The 18530-nt window shown below is 43.3% G+C and overlaps 1 protein-coding gene across 2 annotated transcripts; it reads right to left on the reverse strand.

Annotated features, from left to right (window-relative positions):
* Positions 1-1615: 1615 nt before the first annotated feature.
* On the reverse strand, positions 1616-18483 carry LOC139419622 (retinoic acid receptor RXR-beta-A-like). 2 transcript variants are annotated; one of them, XM_071169605.1, is made up of 12 exons: positions 18062-18483; positions 16924-17120; positions 16553-16697; positions 14489-14668; positions 13802-13825; positions 13266-13426; positions 12816-12945; positions 3578-3704; positions 3190-3231; positions 3007-3098; positions 2801-2906; positions 1616-2570 (listed from the first exon to the last, which is right to left on the reverse strand). In XM_071169605.1, exons 2-12 carry the CDS (start codon positions 17062-17064, stop codon positions 2423-2425), a joined length of 1296 nt encoding a protein of 431 aa, XP_071025706.1. In that variant the 5' UTR covers positions 17065-17120; positions 18062-18483; the 3' UTR covers positions 1616-2422. The 2 variants fall into 2 exon arrangements, with proteins under 2 accessions (XP_071025706.1, XP_071025714.1); XM_071169613.1 differs by having other exon boundaries at positions 13266-13423; positions 18062-18242.
* Positions 18484-18530: the final 47 nt, after the last annotated feature.

Here is an 18530-nt window from a genome sequence, read left to right on the forward strand (position 1 = left end):
GACAAGGCTAACCAACAGAGAGGGTATGGGACAAGGCTAACCAACAGAGGGCTCTGAATCAGGACAGAAACAACCGCTGACAGTGTGTATGGGTTCCTCTGGTGGTGACTGACTAGTGCTGCAGCCCAACTATGTCAAGGCAAAAAAAATAAACTTTCAACAATGTCAATGAGAAGGTGAGATTATTTGTGGAGGATTGATTGGTATAAAACCAATGTTAAAAAAAAGTATATTTTGTTTATCTCAATTATGTTTATACTTCTCAATGCCACAGACCCCCCCCCCCCCCTCCCATTTATTTTGTCTGTGAGAAGTTGATATCCAATACAAACCACAAAGAAACATTCAAATCGACAAGAAAAGTCCAACCTCTTTATTTTCAGTCCACATTACCCAAGCTGTAATTCACTGATCCACATGGATCACTAACCTGCTCCAGAGTTTACACAGGATCATGACACATACCAATACCCTTGTTCAGGTGTTCACACATGATCATCACACAAAACTCCTATTTGGTCTTGTTTAATGTGTCTATGTCCACAGGTGTTATGGATATTTAAACATGATAACGGTGTGTGTTTTTTATAAACTGTAAGCAGAGAGGAGAGGATGAACAACTAGCTCAAAAAAAGGAAACAGGAAAAACTACTACTACAGAAAGCACAGAAAAATTCAAAAAGATGAGATTCAGCTGAATGTGTGAATCCTTGTTTATACCTGGTGCAAACCCCAGTCCTCTGTCCTGATCTTGTCCACATGGTAGTAAAATGTGTCTTGTATCTATCCACCAATTGCATTGTGACCAGACTTCCTGGTCCCTCCCTATATGCAAATGATTTGAGAGCTATTCTTTCAAAATAATACATATTTATTTTAAGACACATATTGATGCCATAAGACAAAGGTGCTAAATGTCAATATTTTAGAAGGTGTTATAATTGTGATTTAAATGGATTCACTGTCCATATGTCTACACTTGTAAGATATCCAGACACAATGTGTGCCTGACTACCTTCGGGGGTGGTCAGGATGATCTGATCACAATGCCTTTTTTAAATCATCTACACCGGTCTGAAAAGGTGGGCACAATCAGAATGTGGACATGATCAAGACAAAGGATACATGTTATAACCAGGTAGAAACAGTGCTTTAGGGAATCCAGTACAACCTAAGACATGATCTGCTCTATACAATTGGTGAACTAATAGCAAGGGCACATATCAATTATTACATCATTTGTCTGTCTCCTGATCTCATTATTCAAACCTATCAATATATAGTATTTTCCCTGAACAAATTTTGCACAGTACCTTACAATTGTTTAGATAAATGACATATTGGAGTATTCCCTTTCTAACAGACAATGATTGACTTTGTAAAACCCCCAGAACGGACAAGCTGTCAAGCAGAAAGAAAACATATGTATTCATTTTTGTATTGCTACATTTACAACATTTCAGTTAGTTTTTTTTTTTTTTTTTTTGCATAATTCTTCCTGTTTGCAGTTTGGTGTATGGCTGCAATGAAGTATGGCAAATGTCTGTCGTATAGCACCAAAAGACTGTTTGCTGGCCAGACATTTGATGACTTGTATTGTATGGTGTAGAAATAGTACATAGCAAAAATGTGCAATGCAGCTCAATCTTTTTGCCTGCAAGGTGATTACATTTTACAAAACAGCAAAGAGAAACAATGCTAACAGCATATTACTAGACAAATAAAGCTGGTCAACACAGTCAGTACAAGTCTGCTCCGTGTTCCATTGTGATTCAACTACTCCTTCTGTATCCCAGGTTTTACGTGTTGCTTTCTGGTCATCTGAGAGGGATACAAAACCACTAGGAGCTGAAAGTCAGACATGTTACGCAGTGAGCGCTCGCTTGGTACAGTAATGTACTTGCCCAAGATTTGACAATAAAACATGTTTTTCAAGTTTTTTCAAAAAGATTTTGTTCCAATTACAAATAAAATAAAAAGGTAGAATGACAGTCTGGTTGCATCCAGGTTACCTTCATTTAAAAACAGGTTACGGGGGGAGATCACTTACCAGAATTGAACTTGATCATTTGGGGTTTGTCTAAAAAGCATTAACATAGTTATAGAAAAACAGAAACCCAGATTGTAGCTTCGATAAGCCAGAGTACGGGAACTAAAGGTTCCCATTCTTACAAAATACTTTACTTTTTATTTTTTAATCTCAGTTATTCAAGAAGTTATATTAATATATAGCACCAGCCATCTTGGGGATGTATGTTCTGAAAGAGACAATGTGGTGGTGAACTAAATAGCATAACCCAGACAGCAGTGAGACAAAATGCTGAATTCCCCAAAGAACTAAAAGTGCAGTCCCACTCCAGCAAATTCCCAGACCCAAGCTATCTAACCCCGGCCACAGAACACCTCTCCTCTCCTACCACCTCTATGCCAACTGATGAGGTGCTTCAAGCATTTCCATGAGGAACGTGTCGATAGGGGTGTCACCAATCAGCTTGAAGAAGAACAGGTGCTCCAAACACTTCAAGCCAATAGAACGCAGTGCTGGCAGCCTGAGGAGGAGCTTAGCAAACCTGAGTGGGAGGGGTGAAGAGTGAGGGAATGAAATAACGGGACATTAATAAGCTACATGAATGCAACAGCAACACTCCTAGCTCTTACAGGGTCAGTTAGCAGCACAACCACAGGAGAGCAGATTAGTATGTATTGTTTTACACACAATACAAATGTATTTATCCAGGATGTACACACCTTTTAGTGTATGAGATACTAGTACTAATTCATGTAGCACATGAATGCCTACCTTCCCTGCTGCTCGGGGTATTTCTGCTTGCAGTAGGCTTCCAGTGACGCATAGACCTTCTCTCTCAGGAGCTCCACCTCTCCGGTGTTGGACAGACCTTTAGCGTCTGAGGGAGGGATACAACAGTTATTAACAGTTATTAACCATGACAGTAAAGGTGCAGAGGTAACATTGTGTATGACGGACTAATGGGAACAATAGAGCACCTGGGTTGAAGAGGACGATGGCTCGGAGGCAGCCCAGCTCTGTCTTGTCCATCTGCATGTCTCTCATCTTACTGACCAGCTCAGTGAGAACCCTACAGGAGGCCGGAAAGAGAGGTGGAGAGAGTTGTCTACATAGATGTACACTTGGTGTGTGTGTGTGTGTGTGTGGGTGTAGGTTATTACCGGTCAAATATGGCTCCCACCTCAGCACTCTGCACACTCTCCCTGTGGGGGTCAATTACAGCGTGTTATTACATGATGATGATCACAGAATTGAATACAACACTGTTATTATATATATGTGGTAATTATGCTATTATTATATTGTACGTTTTCCCTATTAGTGGTTAATGTTATGGGAAGCTGATCCTAGGTCTGTACCTAGGGGTAACTTAGCCGCATCCTGTGTGCCCAGCTGTCAAAGATGGCTGCCACCTCTGGACTGTGTGCCTACCTGTCAAAGATGGCCGCCACCCCTGCACTGTGTGCCTACCTGTCAAAGATGGCCGCCACCCCTGCACTGGGTGCCTACCTGTCAAAGATGGCCGCCACCCCTGCACTGGGTGCCTACCTGTCAAAGATGGCCGCCACCCCTGCACTGTGTGCGTTGTCCCGGTGTAGCTCATTGGCCAGCAGGACCCCGTCCTTCACAGCGATGGAGCGGTGTGAGAAGGAGGCGATCAGAAGTTCATTCCACCCTGACACACACAGGAGAAAAAGAGGGGAGAAGACGGAGAGGAGCAGAGGAGGGAGAAGAGACCGAAGGGACGGGACAGATACACAGGACGGAAGAGCAGAGAGGATCAGAGAAGGGAGGAGGAGAGACCTCATCAACAACCTCTGGGGCATTTGCTACTGTGTCCAGCAGAGTCTATCATGTATCAAATGATAGACCATGGATTGCTTGTTGTTCACTTACTCTACATTAGTGGAGCTTCAAATTAGTGGATTCGGCTATTTCAACAGTTCTGCTACAATAGCCCCCTGATGAATCCCTGGTAAAGACATTTCTGCTACAATAGCCCTCTGATGAATCCCTGGTAAAGACATTTCTGCTACAATAGCCCCCTGATGAAGGACAGTAAAGACATTTCTGCTACAATAGCCCCCTGACAGTAAAGACATTTCTGCTACAATAGCCCCCTGACAGTAAAGACATTTCTGCTACAATAGCCCCCTGACAGTAAAGACATTTCTGCTACAATAGCCCCCTGACGAAGGACAGTAAAGACATTTCTGCTACAATAGCCCCCTGATGAATCCCTGGTAAAGACATTTCTGCTACAATAGCCCCCTGATGAATCCCTGGTAAATATATTTATGCTACAATAGCCCCCTGACGAAGGACAGTAGACATTTCTGCTACAATAGCCCCCTGACAGTAAAGACATTTCTGCTACAATAGCCCCCTGACAGTAAAGACATTTCTGCTACAATAGCCCCCTGACAGTAAAGACATTTCTGCTACAATAGCCCCTTGACGAAAGACTGCAAAGACATTTCTGCTACAATAGCCCCCTGACGAAGGACAGTAAAGACATTTCTGCTACAATAGCCCCCTGAGAGTAAAGACATTTCTGCTACAATAGCCCCCTGACGAAGGACAGTAAAGACATTTCTGCTACAATAGCCCCCTGACGAAGGACAGTAAAGACATTTCTGCTACAATAGCCCCCTGACGAATCCCTGGTAAAGACATTTCTGCTACAATAGCCCCCTGACAGTAAAGACATTTCTGCTACAATAGCCCCCTGACAGTAAAGACATTTCTGCTACAATAGCCCCCTGACAGTAAAGACATTTCTGCTACAATAGCCCTCTGACGAAGGACAGTAAAGACATTTCTGCTACAATAGCCCCCTGACGAAGGACAGTAGACATTTCTGCTACAATAGCCCCCTGACAGTAAAGACATTTCTGCTACAATAGCCCCCTGACAGTAAAGACATTTCTGCTACAATAGCCCCCTGACAGTAAAGACATTTCTGCTACAATAGCCCCCTGACGAAGGACAGTAAAGACATTTCTGCTACAATAGCCCCCTGACGAAGGACAGTAAAGACATTTCTGCTACAATAGCCCCCTGACGAAGGACAGTAAAGACATTTCTGCTACAATAGCCCCCTGACGAAGGACAGTAAAGACATTTCTGCTACAATAGCCCCTTGACGAAAGACTGCAAAGACATTTCTGCTACAATAGCCCCCTGACGAAGGACAGTAAAGACATTTCTGCTACAATAGCCCCCTGAGAGTAAAGACATTTCTGCTACAATAGCCCCCTGACGAAGGACAGTAAAGACATTTCTGCTACAATAGCCCCCTGACGAAGGACAGTAAAGACATTTCTGCTACAATAGCCCCCTGACGAATCCCTGGTAAAGACATTTCTGCTACAATAGCCCCCTGACAGTAAAGACATTTCTGCTACAATAGCCCCCTGACAGTAAAGACATTTCTGCTACAATAGCCCTCTGACGAAGGACAGTAAAGACATTTCTGCTACAATAGCCCCCTGACGAATCCCTGGTAAAGACATTTCTGCTACAATAGCCCCCTGACGAAGGACAGTAGACATTTCTGCTACAATAGCCCCCTGACAGTAAAGACATTTCTGCTACAATAGCCCCCTGACAGTAAAGACATTTCTGCTACAATAGCCCCCTGACAGTAAAGACATTTCTGCTACAATAGCCCCCTGACGAAGGACAGTAAAGACATTTCTGCTACAATAGCCCCCTGACAGCAAAGACATTTCTGCTACATTAGCCCCCTGACGAAGGACAGTAAAGACATTTCTGCTACAATAGCCCCCTGACAGTAAAGACATTTCTGCTACAATAGCCCCCTGACGAAGGACAGTAAAGACATTTCTGCTACAATAGCCCCCTGACGAAGGACAGTAAAGACATTTATACTACAATAGCCCTCTGACAGTAAAGACATTTCTGCTATAATAGCCCTCTGACGAAGGACAGTAAGACATTTCTGCTACAATAGCCCCCTGACGAAGGACAGTAAAGACATTTATACTACAATAGCCCTCTGACAGTAAAGACATTTCTGCTACAATAGCCCTCTGACGAAGGACAGTAAGACATTTCTGCTACAATAGCCCCCTGACGAAGGACAGTAAAGACATTTCTGCTACAATAGCCCCCTGACGAAGGACAGTAAAGACATTTCTGCTACAATAGCCCCCTGACGAAGGACAGTAAAGACATTTCTGCTACAATAGCCCCCTGACGAAGGACAGTAAAGACATTTCTGCTACAATAGCCCCTTGACGAAAGACTGCAAAGACATTTCTGCTACAATAGCCCCCTGACGAAGGACAGTAAAGACATTTCTGCTACAATAGCCCCCTGAGAGTAAAGACATTTCTGCTACAATAGCCCCCTGACGAAGGACAGTAAAGACATTTCTGCTACAATAGCCCCCTGACGAAGGACAGTAAAGACATTTCTGCTACAATAGCCCCCTGACGAATCCCTAGTAAAGACATTTCTGCTACAATAGCCCCCTGACGAATCCCTGGTAAAGACATTTCTGCTACAATAGCCCCCTGACAGTAAAGACATTTCTGCTACAATAGCCCCCTGACAGTAAAGACATTTCTGCTACAATAGCCCCCTGACAGTAAAGACATTTCTGCTACAATAGCCCTCTGACGAAGGACAGTAAAGACATTTCTGCTACAATAGCCCCCTGACGAATCCCTGGTAAAGACATTTCTGCTACAATAGCCCCCTGACGAAGGACAGTAGACATTTCTGCTACAATAGCCCCCTGACAGCAAAGACATTTCTGCTACATTAGCCCCCTGACGAAGGACAGTAAAGACATTTCTGCTACAATAGCCCCCTGACAGTAAAGACATTTCTGCTACAATAGCCCCCTGACGAAGGACAGTAAAGACATTTCTGCTACAATAGCCCCCTGACGAAGGACAGTAAAGACATTTATACTACAATAGCCCTCTGACAGTAAAGACATTTCTGCTATAATAGCCCTCTGACGAAGGACAGTAAGACATTTCTGCTACAATAGCCCCCTGACGAAGGACAGTAAAGACATTTATACTACAATAGCCCTCTGACAGTAAAGACATTTCTGCTACAATAGCCCTCTGACGAAGGACAGTAAGACATTTCTGCTACAATAGCCCCCTGACGAAGGACAGTAAAGACATTTCTGCTACAATAGCCCCCTGACGAAAGACAGTAAAGACATTTCTGCTACAATAGCCCCCTGACGAAGGACAGTAAAGACATTTCTGCTACAATAGCCCCCTGACGAAGGACAGTAAAGACATTTCTGCTACAATAGCCCCTTGACGAAAGACTGCAAAGACATTTCTGCTACAATAGCCCCCTGACGAAGGACAGTAAAGACATTTCTGCTACAATAGCCCCCTGAGAGTAAAGACATTTCTGCTACAATAGCCCCCTGACGAAGGACAGTAAAGACATTTCTGCTACAATAGCCCCCTGACGAAGGACAGTAAAGACATTTCTGCTACAATAGCCCCCTGACGAATCCCTGGTAAAGACATTTCTGCTACAATAGCCCCCTGACAGTAAAGACATTTCTGCTACAATAGCCCCCTGACAGTAAAGACATTTCTGCTACAATAGCCCTCTGACGAAGGACAGTAAAGACATTTCTGCTACAATAGCCCCTGATGAATCCCTGGTAAAGACATTTCTGCTACAATAGCCCCCTGACGAATCCCTGGTAAAGACATTTCTGCTACAATAGCCCGCTGACGAATCCCTGGTAAAGACATTTCTGCTACAATAGCCCCCTGACGAATCCCTGGTAAAGACATTTCTGCTACAATAGCCCCCTGACGAATCCCTGGTAAAGACATTTCTGCTACTATAGCCCCCTGACGAATCCCTGGTAAAGACATTTCTGCTACAATAGCCCCCTGACAGTAAAGACATTTCTGCTACAATAGCCCTCTGACAGTAAAGACATTTCTGCTTCAATAGCACCCCGACGAAGGATGGATAAAGCACAAGAATAAAGCAGACAATTAGCGGCTGCAGGCTGCTCTTTATTTTATTTTGTTATTTAAAAAATATATATACAGTACCAGTCAAAAGTTTGGACACACCGACTCATTTAAGGGATTTTCTTTAGTTTGACTATTTTCTACATTGTAGAATAAGAGTGAAGACATCAAAACTATTAAATAACATATGGAATCATGTAGTAACACAAAAAGTGTTAAATCAAAATATATTTTATATTTGAGATCTTCAAAGTAGCTACAATTTCCATTGATGATCGCTTTGCACACGCTTGACATTCTCTCAACCAGCTTCATGAGGTAGTCACCTGGAATGTATTTCACAGCTGTGCCTTGTTAAACGTACATTTGTGGAATTTCTTTCCTTCTTAATGCGTTTGAGCCAATCAGTTGTGTTGTGACAAGGTATGGGTGGTATACAGAAGATACCAAATAGGGCTAAAAGACAAGAAGGCAAGAACAGCTCAAATAAGCAAAGAGAAACGACAGTCTATAATTACTTTAAGAAATGCAGGTCAGTCAATCCTGACAATTTCAAGAACTTTTAAAGTGCAGTCACAAAAACCAAGCACTTTGATGAAACTGGCTCACCACCGCAGGAAAGGAAGACCCCGAGTTAACTCTAATGAACTTATCTTCTGCAGCCGAGGTAACTGCGCCTCAGATGGCAGCCCAAATAAATGCTTCACAGAGTTCAAGTAACAGACATCTCAACATGGTCAAATTGCTGCAAAGAAACCATTACTAAAGTACACCAACAAGAAGAAGAGTCTTACTTGGGCCAATAAACACGAGAAATGGATATTAGACTGGTGGAAATGTCCTTTGGTCTGAGGAGTACACATTTTTGATTCCAACCGCCGTGTCTGTGAAATGCTGGGTAAGTGAACGTATGATCTCTGCATGTGTGAAGCATAGAGGAGGTGGTGTGATGGTGCTTTGCTGGTGACACCGTCTGATTTATTTAGAATTCAAGGCACTCTTAACCAGCATGGCTACCACAGCATTCTGCAGGGATACTCCATCCCATTTGGTTTGTGCTTAGTTGGACTATCATTTGTTATTCAACAGGACATTGACCCAACACCTCCAGGCTGTGTATCTTACGGCAAAAAAGAGCCTCTGGATATCAGGACAGCGATCACTCACCTCGGATTAGACACAGATTTTTCTTCAACAAGCAAGATGCACAGGACATTCTTCAAACACCCGACAGGGCCAACATCTCCGTTATTTGCAAGAGGAAGCGACAAAGGTACAGAGGTCAAAGATCCGGATGCCTGGCCAGGACCCGGAGAAGGCGACTGGGAAAGCTGCCGTTACCGTCAATACTACTCGCCAATGTGCAATCATTGGACAATAAACTAGAAGAGGTACAATCATTGGACAATAAACTAGAAGAGGTACAATCACGAATATCCTACCAACGGGACATCAAAAACTGTAATATCCTATGTTTCACGGAATCGTGGCTGAATGACGACATGGATATTCAGGAAAGGGATACCCGCTGCACCAGCAAGATAGAACAGCACACTCCAGCAAGATAGAACAGCACACTCCGCTAAGATAGAACAGCACACTCCGGTAAGACGAGGGGGGGTCTGTGCATATTTGTAAACAACAGCTGGTGCACGAAATCTAAGAAAGTCTCTAGATTTTGCTCGCCCGAAGTAGAGCATATTATGATAAATTGCAGGCCACACTACTTGCCTAGAGAGTTTTCAGCTATACTTTTCGTGGCTGTTTATTTACCACCACAAACAGATGCAGGCACTAAGACCGCACTCAGTCAGCTGTATAAGGAAATAAGCAAACAGGAAACCACTCACCCAGAGGCGGCGCTCCTAGTGGCCGGAGACTTTAATGCAGGGAAACATATCAGTTATACCAAATTTGGTGCTTCCTGCTTTAATTTTTGCTTTTTAAGCAGGAATCAGGAAGATAGAGTTGTGGTCGGATTTACCAAATGGAGGGCAAGGTCAACATACACAAGGCTGCGGAGCCAGACGGATTACCAGGACGTGTGCTACGGGCATGTGTTGACCAACTGGCAGGTGTCTTCACTGACATTTTCAACATGTCCCTGATTAAGTCTGTAATACCAACATGTTTCAAGCAGACCACCATAGTCCCTGAGCCCAAAAACACAAAAGCAACCTGTCTAAATGACTACAGACCCGTACCACTCACGTCCGTAGCCATGAAGTGCTTTGAAAGGTTGGTAATGGCTCACGTCAACACCATTATCCCAGAAAGCCTAGACCCACTCCAATTTGCATACTGCCCAAACAGATCCACAGATTATGCAATCTCTATTGCACTCCACACTGCCCTTTCCCACCTGGACAAAAGGAACACTTATGTGAGAATGCTATTCATTGACTACAGTTCAGCGTTCAACACCATAGTACTCTCAAAGCTCATCACTAAGCTAAGGATCCTGGGACTAAACACCTCCCTCTGCAACTGGATCCTGGACTTCCTGACGGGCCGCCCCCAGGTGGTGAGGGTAGGTAGCAACACATCTGCCACGCTGATCCTCAACACTGGAGCTCCCCAGAGGTGCGTGCGCAGTCCCCTCCTGTACTCCCTGTTCACCCACGACTGCATGACTCCAACACCATCATAAAGTTTGCAGACAACACAACAGTGGTAGGCCTGATCACCGACAAGACAGCCTATAGGGAGGAAGTCAGAGACCTGGCCGGGTGGTGCCAGAATAACAACCTATCCCTCAACATAACCAAGACTAAGGAGGTTATTGTGGACTACAGGAAAAGGAGGACCGAGCACGCCTCCATTCTCATCGACGGGGCTGTAGTGGAGCAGGTTGAGAGCTTCAAGTTCCTTGGTGTCCACATCAACAACAAACTAGAATGGTCCAAACACACCAAGACAGTCGTGAAGAGGACACGACAAAGCCTATTCCCCCCTCAGGAAACGAAAAACATTTGGCATGGGTCCTGAGATCCTCAAAAGGTTCTACAGCTGCAACATCGAGAGCTGGTTGCATCACTGCCTGGTACGGCAATTGCTTGGCCTCTGACCGCAAGGCACTACGGAGGGTAGTGGGTACTGCCCAGTACATCACTGGCGCTAAGCTGCGTGCCATCGAGGACCTCTACACCAGGCGGTGTCAGAGGAAGGCCCTAAAATTTGTCAAAGACCCCAGCCACCCCAGTCATAGACTGTTCTCTCTACTACCGCATGGCAAGCGGTACCGGAGTGCCAAGTCTAGGACAAAAAGGCTTCTCAACTATTTTTACCCCCAAGCCATAAGAGTCCTGAACAGGTAATCAAATGGCTACCCGGGACTATTTGTATTGTGTGCACCCCACAACCCCTCTTTGCATTGTGTGCCCCCCATAACCCCCTGCTGCTACTCTCTGTTTATCATATATGCATAGTCACTTTAACTATATACATTAATGTACATACTACCTAATTTGGGCTAACCAACCAGTGCTCCCGTACATTGGCTAACCGGGCTATCTGCATTGTGTCCCACCCGCCAACCCCTCTTTTACGCTACTGCTACTCTCTGTTCATCATATATGCAGTCACTTTAACCATATCTACATGTACATACTACCTCAATCAGCCCGACTAACCGGTGTCTGTATGTAGCCTCGCTACTTTTATAGCCTCGCTACTGTATATAGCCTGTCTTTTCACTGTTGTTTTATTTCTTTACCTACCCATTGTTCACCTAACACATTTTTTGCACTATTGGTTAGAGCCTGTAAGTAAGCATTTCACTGTAAGGTCTACCTACACCTGTTGTATTCAGCGCACATGACAAATAAACTTTGATTTGAACACACCTCCAGGCTGTGTAAAGGCTATTTGACCAAGAAGGAGAGTGATTGAGTGCTGCATCAGATGACCTGGCCTCCACAATCACCTGACCTCAACTCAATTGAGATGGTTTGGAATAAGTTGGACCGCAGAGGAAAAGCAGCCAACAAATGCTCAGCATATGTGGGAACTCCTTCAAGACTGTTGGAAAAGCATTTCAGGTGAAGCTGGTTGAGAGAATGCCATGAGTGTGCAAAGCTTTCATCAAGGCCAAGGGTGGCTACTTTGAAGAATCTAAAATATAAAACATTTTGATTTGTTTAACACTTTTTGGGTTACTACACGATTCCATGTGTTATTTCGTAGTTGTGTCTTCACTGTTATTCTACAATGTAGAAAAATAGTCAAAATAAAGAAAAGCCCTTGAAGGAGTAGGTGTCTGAAAACCTTTGACTGGTACAGTATATATTAAAACACACCCCCCCACAGAGTTGGGTACTAAACCATTTTTTTTTATGTTACTTATTATTTTAAATATTCAAAAAATTAATTAAGGAGCCATCTCTTTTCGCCTCTTCACTGTTGACGTAGAGACTGGTGTTTTGCAGGTATTATTTAATGAAGCTGCTAGTTGAGGATTGAGGCGTCTGTTTCACAAACTAGACACTCTAATGTACTTGTCTTGTATTATAATAGCAGGATATATGGTCTTGTTTTATAATAGCAGGATATATGTGCATGTAATACAATTGATAGCGGTTAGGAATAATCTCACAATAGGGGCAGCTCCTTCTCTATGATCAGTCGTTTTGGGCTCCTCACTGGTAGATAAATGTACACTATCATATGCACTACTCTGGTTGCCTCTTGAATGAATACAGGAACAGAAAATCACTTGTAAACTCTATTCTTTGAGACAGTGCATATCACATCCAGCCTCCTGTTGTCTCCCTCCCTCCAGACAATGGTACCTGCACGCAGGAGGATGACCTGGTCGTCCAGGGGCAGCTCGGAGAAGTGGGGGATCCTCTTGGCCCACTCCACCAACGCAAACAGCTGCTTGTCTGCAGTCTGGCAGATGTTTGTCACCGCATCATGGGGCTAAAACACAAAAAAAGATACAAAAATCCCATAAAATGCAATAACAGACCCTAAAAGCCAATGCTGAAGCTAGAAATAATGCAATAATCACTAGTAGGAAAGAAAACACTTTAAAACGCCATGCTAAAGAGACAGCAGTTTATCTAACGTTTTTAAATAATATTCATCCCAAGAGCTGAGTAGTAGGCTATGAATCAGAGGCAGATAACTCCTTTTAGGAATAAACACAGAAGAACTCCTCCAACAGGGATTTCTGGAAAATATGGGAATTTTGCAACCCTATTACTGATCCAGTCAACAGTATAGCCCTGTATACTCACAGAGCTACCAGCGGAGCCTGTATCAGAGTGGAGCTCCGCCCTCTGCTCCACGGACGTCTCTGCCTCCAAGATCTTCTCCACGGGCATCTCCTCGTTCACAGCACTGCTGCACTCCAGTCCCTCCTCTCGCTCCCTGATCCTCTGACGCTCCTCCTGGACTGCTGCACCCCGCCATGCATCCAACCACACCACAGAGCCAGGAGGGGAGAGGGAGAGACGGGAGACAGGAAGAGGGGCGTGGGTTAATAAGAGAGAGGGGCGGGAGGGAGTCACAAGGTTAGAAAAGACAAAGTGACAGAAGAAAGGAAAGGAGGAAGTTGTGCCCATCTTAACTCCTGTTAGGCTTCATCCAAACAGGGTGAAAGGTCAAATTGGTATACTTTCATATAACAATGCATTCATTTCTTAGCCAATGTGTTGTGAGAATTAGCCTACCAGTGTGTGCCAAGCATTTGTTATTTAATTGCACTCTCTCAATACCACATCCAATCATATAATTTATCATCTCTCCATTCTCCCAATGTCTTTATCCTTACATTTCTGACGTTCATCTTGGACCACTATAGAAAGAGGGAGAGAAAGAATAGGGGGAAAGAAAAGGAAGAGAGGGGTTAGTTATATGAACCTACGCTCTCCCCCTGTTTTGTTAATGACTTTGAAAACAACGTACCATCCCCCCACACAATATGATCAAATAGAAGTTATCGTCAAAGGTTTTACTGGGCTAGGTCTACATTCAACATAATTCAATAATTTCATCAAATGATTCAGGCCTTTGAACTAGACCATTTTACAACGGCCTACGTCACAAATCAATTTAAAATGTAATTCATTAAAGAAAATGTAGTCAAGTTTGAGATTCTGCAGGTATAAAAAAACACATTTCTCAATCGCTCCCTCCAATTTTTTTCATGTTGCCCTTTCAAAAGCACTCCTACAAACTCTCAAAGTTGAAAAATATGGATGGCCCAAAACCATTAGGCTCTGCTCCAAATGTTCAGTCCCTCCCTTCCCTCTTCATGATAATAGCCAGACGTTCAGTCCTTCTCTACCTTCCCTCTTCATGATTATAGCCAGACGTCCTTCTCTACCTTCCCTCTTCATGATAATAGCCAGACGTTCAGTCCTTCTCTACCTTCCCTCTTCATGATAATAGCCAGACGTTCAGTCCTTCCTTACCTTCCCTCTTCATGATAATAGCCAGACGTTCAGTCCTTCCTTACCTTCCCTCTTCATGCCCATAGCCAGACACTTCTGGTAGCGACAGTACTGGCAGCGATTGCGCTGGCGCTTGTCCACCAGGCATTCTTTGTTATCCCTGCAGGTGTAGCTCAGGTCCTTGCGCACTGTGCGTTTGAAGAAGCCCTTGCAACCTTCACAGCTGTACACACCATAGTGCTTACCTGCGGGAAGGGGGAGACTTGTCACACCAACATTTTAAAAACGATACGACACCAGGCCAGCTAAAAAAAAAGTTTTTTTTTTTTTTTAAATCACAGACACACATTCATACATGAATAAACTCATAAAAGCAGTACCGCAGTGAACACATTTAAAATGAAAAAAATAAAAAGATATTCAATCAGTGACCTAGAATCCTGTTCGCCCCATCCCATCACTTCTACTCAATACAACACATTAAATGTAGCGTCACACTGATCACTGTATAATAGAATACTGCATAGAATGTCTGATTTGCTAAGTTGTGCAAAGGCCTACCTGTGATTTGTCTGGAGGAATATACATCAGTGAAGGCTGCTGAAGGGAGGACGGCTCATAATAATGACTGGAACTGTGCAAATGGAATGGCATCAAACACATAGAAAACATGTGTTAGATACCATTCTGCTCCAGCCATTACCATGAGCCCGTCCTTCTCAATAAGGTGCTACCAACCTCCAGTGATATACTGTACATGCATAATGATCTGCAAGTCATTGTCTCAGTAAGAGGAAAACACTGCATGAAACCCTAACTCTTCAGTTAACAGGCACAAACACACACACACCACTTGCTGTCTCCCACAAACACACACTGCTCCCAACTTTTAAAAACATCCGGCACCAAACAGAATTTAAGGAGTACCAGAAAGAAATAGATTTGTTGATATAGTTTAGTCATCCATCAGGCCAACAGTATATGAATCCTACCTTTTGAAGCACATCTCATGAGTAGCAGACCCTTTTCCTTTCTTCCTGTTCCAATCAAAATTGTCCTAAACCTACTGCCAAGGTACCAGGTTGTTAGCTAGCTAGGTAACATGACTGAACATTGTTTGTTATCAAAACAATAATTAGCGACCCGGTATTAGTTTAAAATGGCTCGCAATTCATTTATTTGTATTATATAAAATGTGCGCAAAAGGCATCTCTGGTAATATGGGACTTATTTTAGAGACAAGACGTTTTTTTGCTGTAAAGCAGCAAGGATGCCTGTCGCCAAGCGGTCCTCCATTTTCCCTCTCTGACACTCAGCGGCTGCATGACCGTGAACTTGAAGTCTACTCAGACTGGTCTGTGCTCTTGGTTATAACAGGCAATGAAATGATACAATACATCAACATTGCACGCTGCTCCAATGTAAGAAATCTAACAACAGAAGACTCGTCAGGGTCTGGGTCTGCTTCCCCGCTCGCCATCACGGCTAAATTATATTTGATGGCAGAATAGACGCGCATTAAGAATGGACGGAGAGAAGCAGGTGAGTGAGGTGCGGGCAGGTAGGGAAAGCTAAGAGAAGCAGGTGAGTGAGGGGCGGGCAGGTAGGGAAAGCTAAGAGAAGCAGTATGCGCAGGTCACAGCTGCCACACGTGACATGCGCATACAAGAGACTAGTGACTATTTCTCAAATTCAACTGAATTTATAAACAAAACTGACTTTATAAACATTTAATAACAGGCACGTTCTTTAGAGGGCTGAAAAAGTCAGTAGTATCATATGAAACAGTACTACGGTATTCTAAGTATCATGATGTTTTGGTAGCGTGATATTACCGTGGTACACTATGTAGGAATGAGGACAGATTTTGTTTTTAATGAGCAGTTACGCAGAGCTTCACTAATTAATGAATCTGCAGCGTATCAAGTGCCTTTATTGTTTATATAGTGACATAGAATCAAACAGGCCAGTAAAGAACATTGGTTAGACTGATGGGGAAAGGTCAGGACACACAGCTGAAGACAGCTGACAAAAAGGATTATCCTCTCTGAAATTGCCAGGGATTTAAAATAAGTCCCCGGCCCGACGTTTCACCTCTAATAACCCTGCTCTTAGTGCACAGCACTCACCAGAGGAGCGGTCTCCACAGATGGCACACATGCGTTTCTGGGAGAGCATTATCCCAGGGCTGTGTGCAGACATAGGCCTCAAGCCAAACGGGGGTTTGACATCATCCGAGCTGCTGATTGAGTGCATCCCCATTGTAGAGTTGATCTGTGCACAAACAAAAAGTGGAGAAAAAAAATATATATATAACAATGCTGTTATCATGACTGATTAAAAAAAATAAACATCTAGGCTACGTAGGCTAGCCTAAATGTCAGCCTTTCTGTGCGCAGCAACAAACTTCAGCACTAGTCTGAGCTTGGAAATAATGCAAGAGAATAAACGCATACAGAGTAGGATCATTTAAATGCAAAGATGAAAGCGTGTTTCTCACCTGGCTACTGCTAATAGGCCCATAACCCATGGAGGGTGCCACACCAGGGGAGCCCAGTGAGGGGCTGATGACTGAGAAAGGCGAGCCAAAGGTGCTGGTGGGACTGTTGGAGGCTGAACTGGTGGGCTGATGCGATGACATGGCTATTGAGCTACCCAGCGGAGAAGAGGATGTTGAGTTGTCTGAAGGACAATAATCTGTTGGGGTTGAAGGTTAAATTATCACAATTGATAACTATTTTTCAAGACTAGCTACATCATCATGTGGCCAGCGAAATGTATTCACATAAATGCCACTTGTAGGCATTTGTAGGAAGATATTCAGCTGATTGTAAGACATTCAGTATTCTCACTGGTAATTATTTGATCTAACAACTTCCTTACCGGTAGCTAGCTAGTTAGGTTGTCCCTGCTAGCTAGTTAGGTTGTTCCTACTAACTAGCTAGGTAACGTTAAACTGTTTAATTAAAACTAGAAAGGCCTAAATAACTGACATGTTAGCTTGCTAGCTACCATGGAATGGGGTATGCCCGGTACTGTAATAATGATACATACTCCTTAATCGTATCAACTGACCTTAGATTTGACAGGCCTTCCTCCACATTACTAACGTTAGTTACTAGCTAGCTAAAATAAAACAAATGTCGTAGCTAGCTAGCTATGTTCGGTAGTTGGCTAACGAGTTGCCTCGCTAGGTAGTTAAATTTAAGACGGTCAGTTGACTTTAGCTAGCTAAACATTTTTATAAACACTGGTGTCATCCAAGTGGGCAAATGAGAGATCACTTTAATCCAGCGTTGGCAATGATAAAAAAGCTAACATGTACTTCTGGCTAACGTTAGAAAGCAATGGCAAATTAGACCAGACGTTAGCTAACTTTAGTTAGCACGTAGCTACTGTATGTAAACTAAACAAATGTATACGATGATTGTAAGCAATTAAATATCACAGCAAGCATCAACCGTTTAAAAACTCACACCATGTTTCGCTAGATAACTTGCCGGCTAGCTAGCTGTTTCAAAATCATTGGTGGTAGCTAGCCAGCGAGCTAACGTTAGCTGTCTAGTTAACTAATGCTAATGTTGGCCTCAAAAATATAAATTCGCGAGTTACAATTGGGGGGAACGCAATATACTCACTAGAAACACCTTCGGCACATCGTTGTAGGTTACATAACTATTTCTAGTTGCATATTATTTGCGAAATCCAAGAGACGGACCAAATGCGAGGTAATAGGCCTACACTCAAACCCCGTTTACTTGATGCTGTTGTTGTTTACACGGAAAGGAAGCCATGTTGGCTCAATGCCAGTGACAGTGTCTTTAGAGCCACAATGTCTCTGGGCAGAACAGTTGCAACATTCACCAGTGGTAGGACTAACGTTTCAATTTCTCTCTATACACTGTACCTAATATATTAAGGAAAATCAACAGATTCACAAATTAAACAACATTACATTTTACAAGTGTAACTATACTACTAGCCTACTATGAATATATGTAAATCAATGTAGACTACATCGATTGTGGACCTCAATTTGGGATATTTATCAGCTGATAATGAAAGATTATTCTGCAAAAGCCTCTTCCTAATACATTTCATGGTTGA

The sequence above is a fragment of the Oncorhynchus clarkii genome, chromosome 2 (genome assembly GCF_045791955.1).
Source record: "Oncorhynchus clarkii lewisi isolate Uvic-CL-2024 chromosome 2, UVic_Ocla_1.0, whole genome shotgun sequence".
Classification (NCBI taxonomy): Eukaryota; Metazoa; Chordata; class Actinopteri; order Salmoniformes; family Salmonidae; genus Oncorhynchus; species Oncorhynchus clarkii.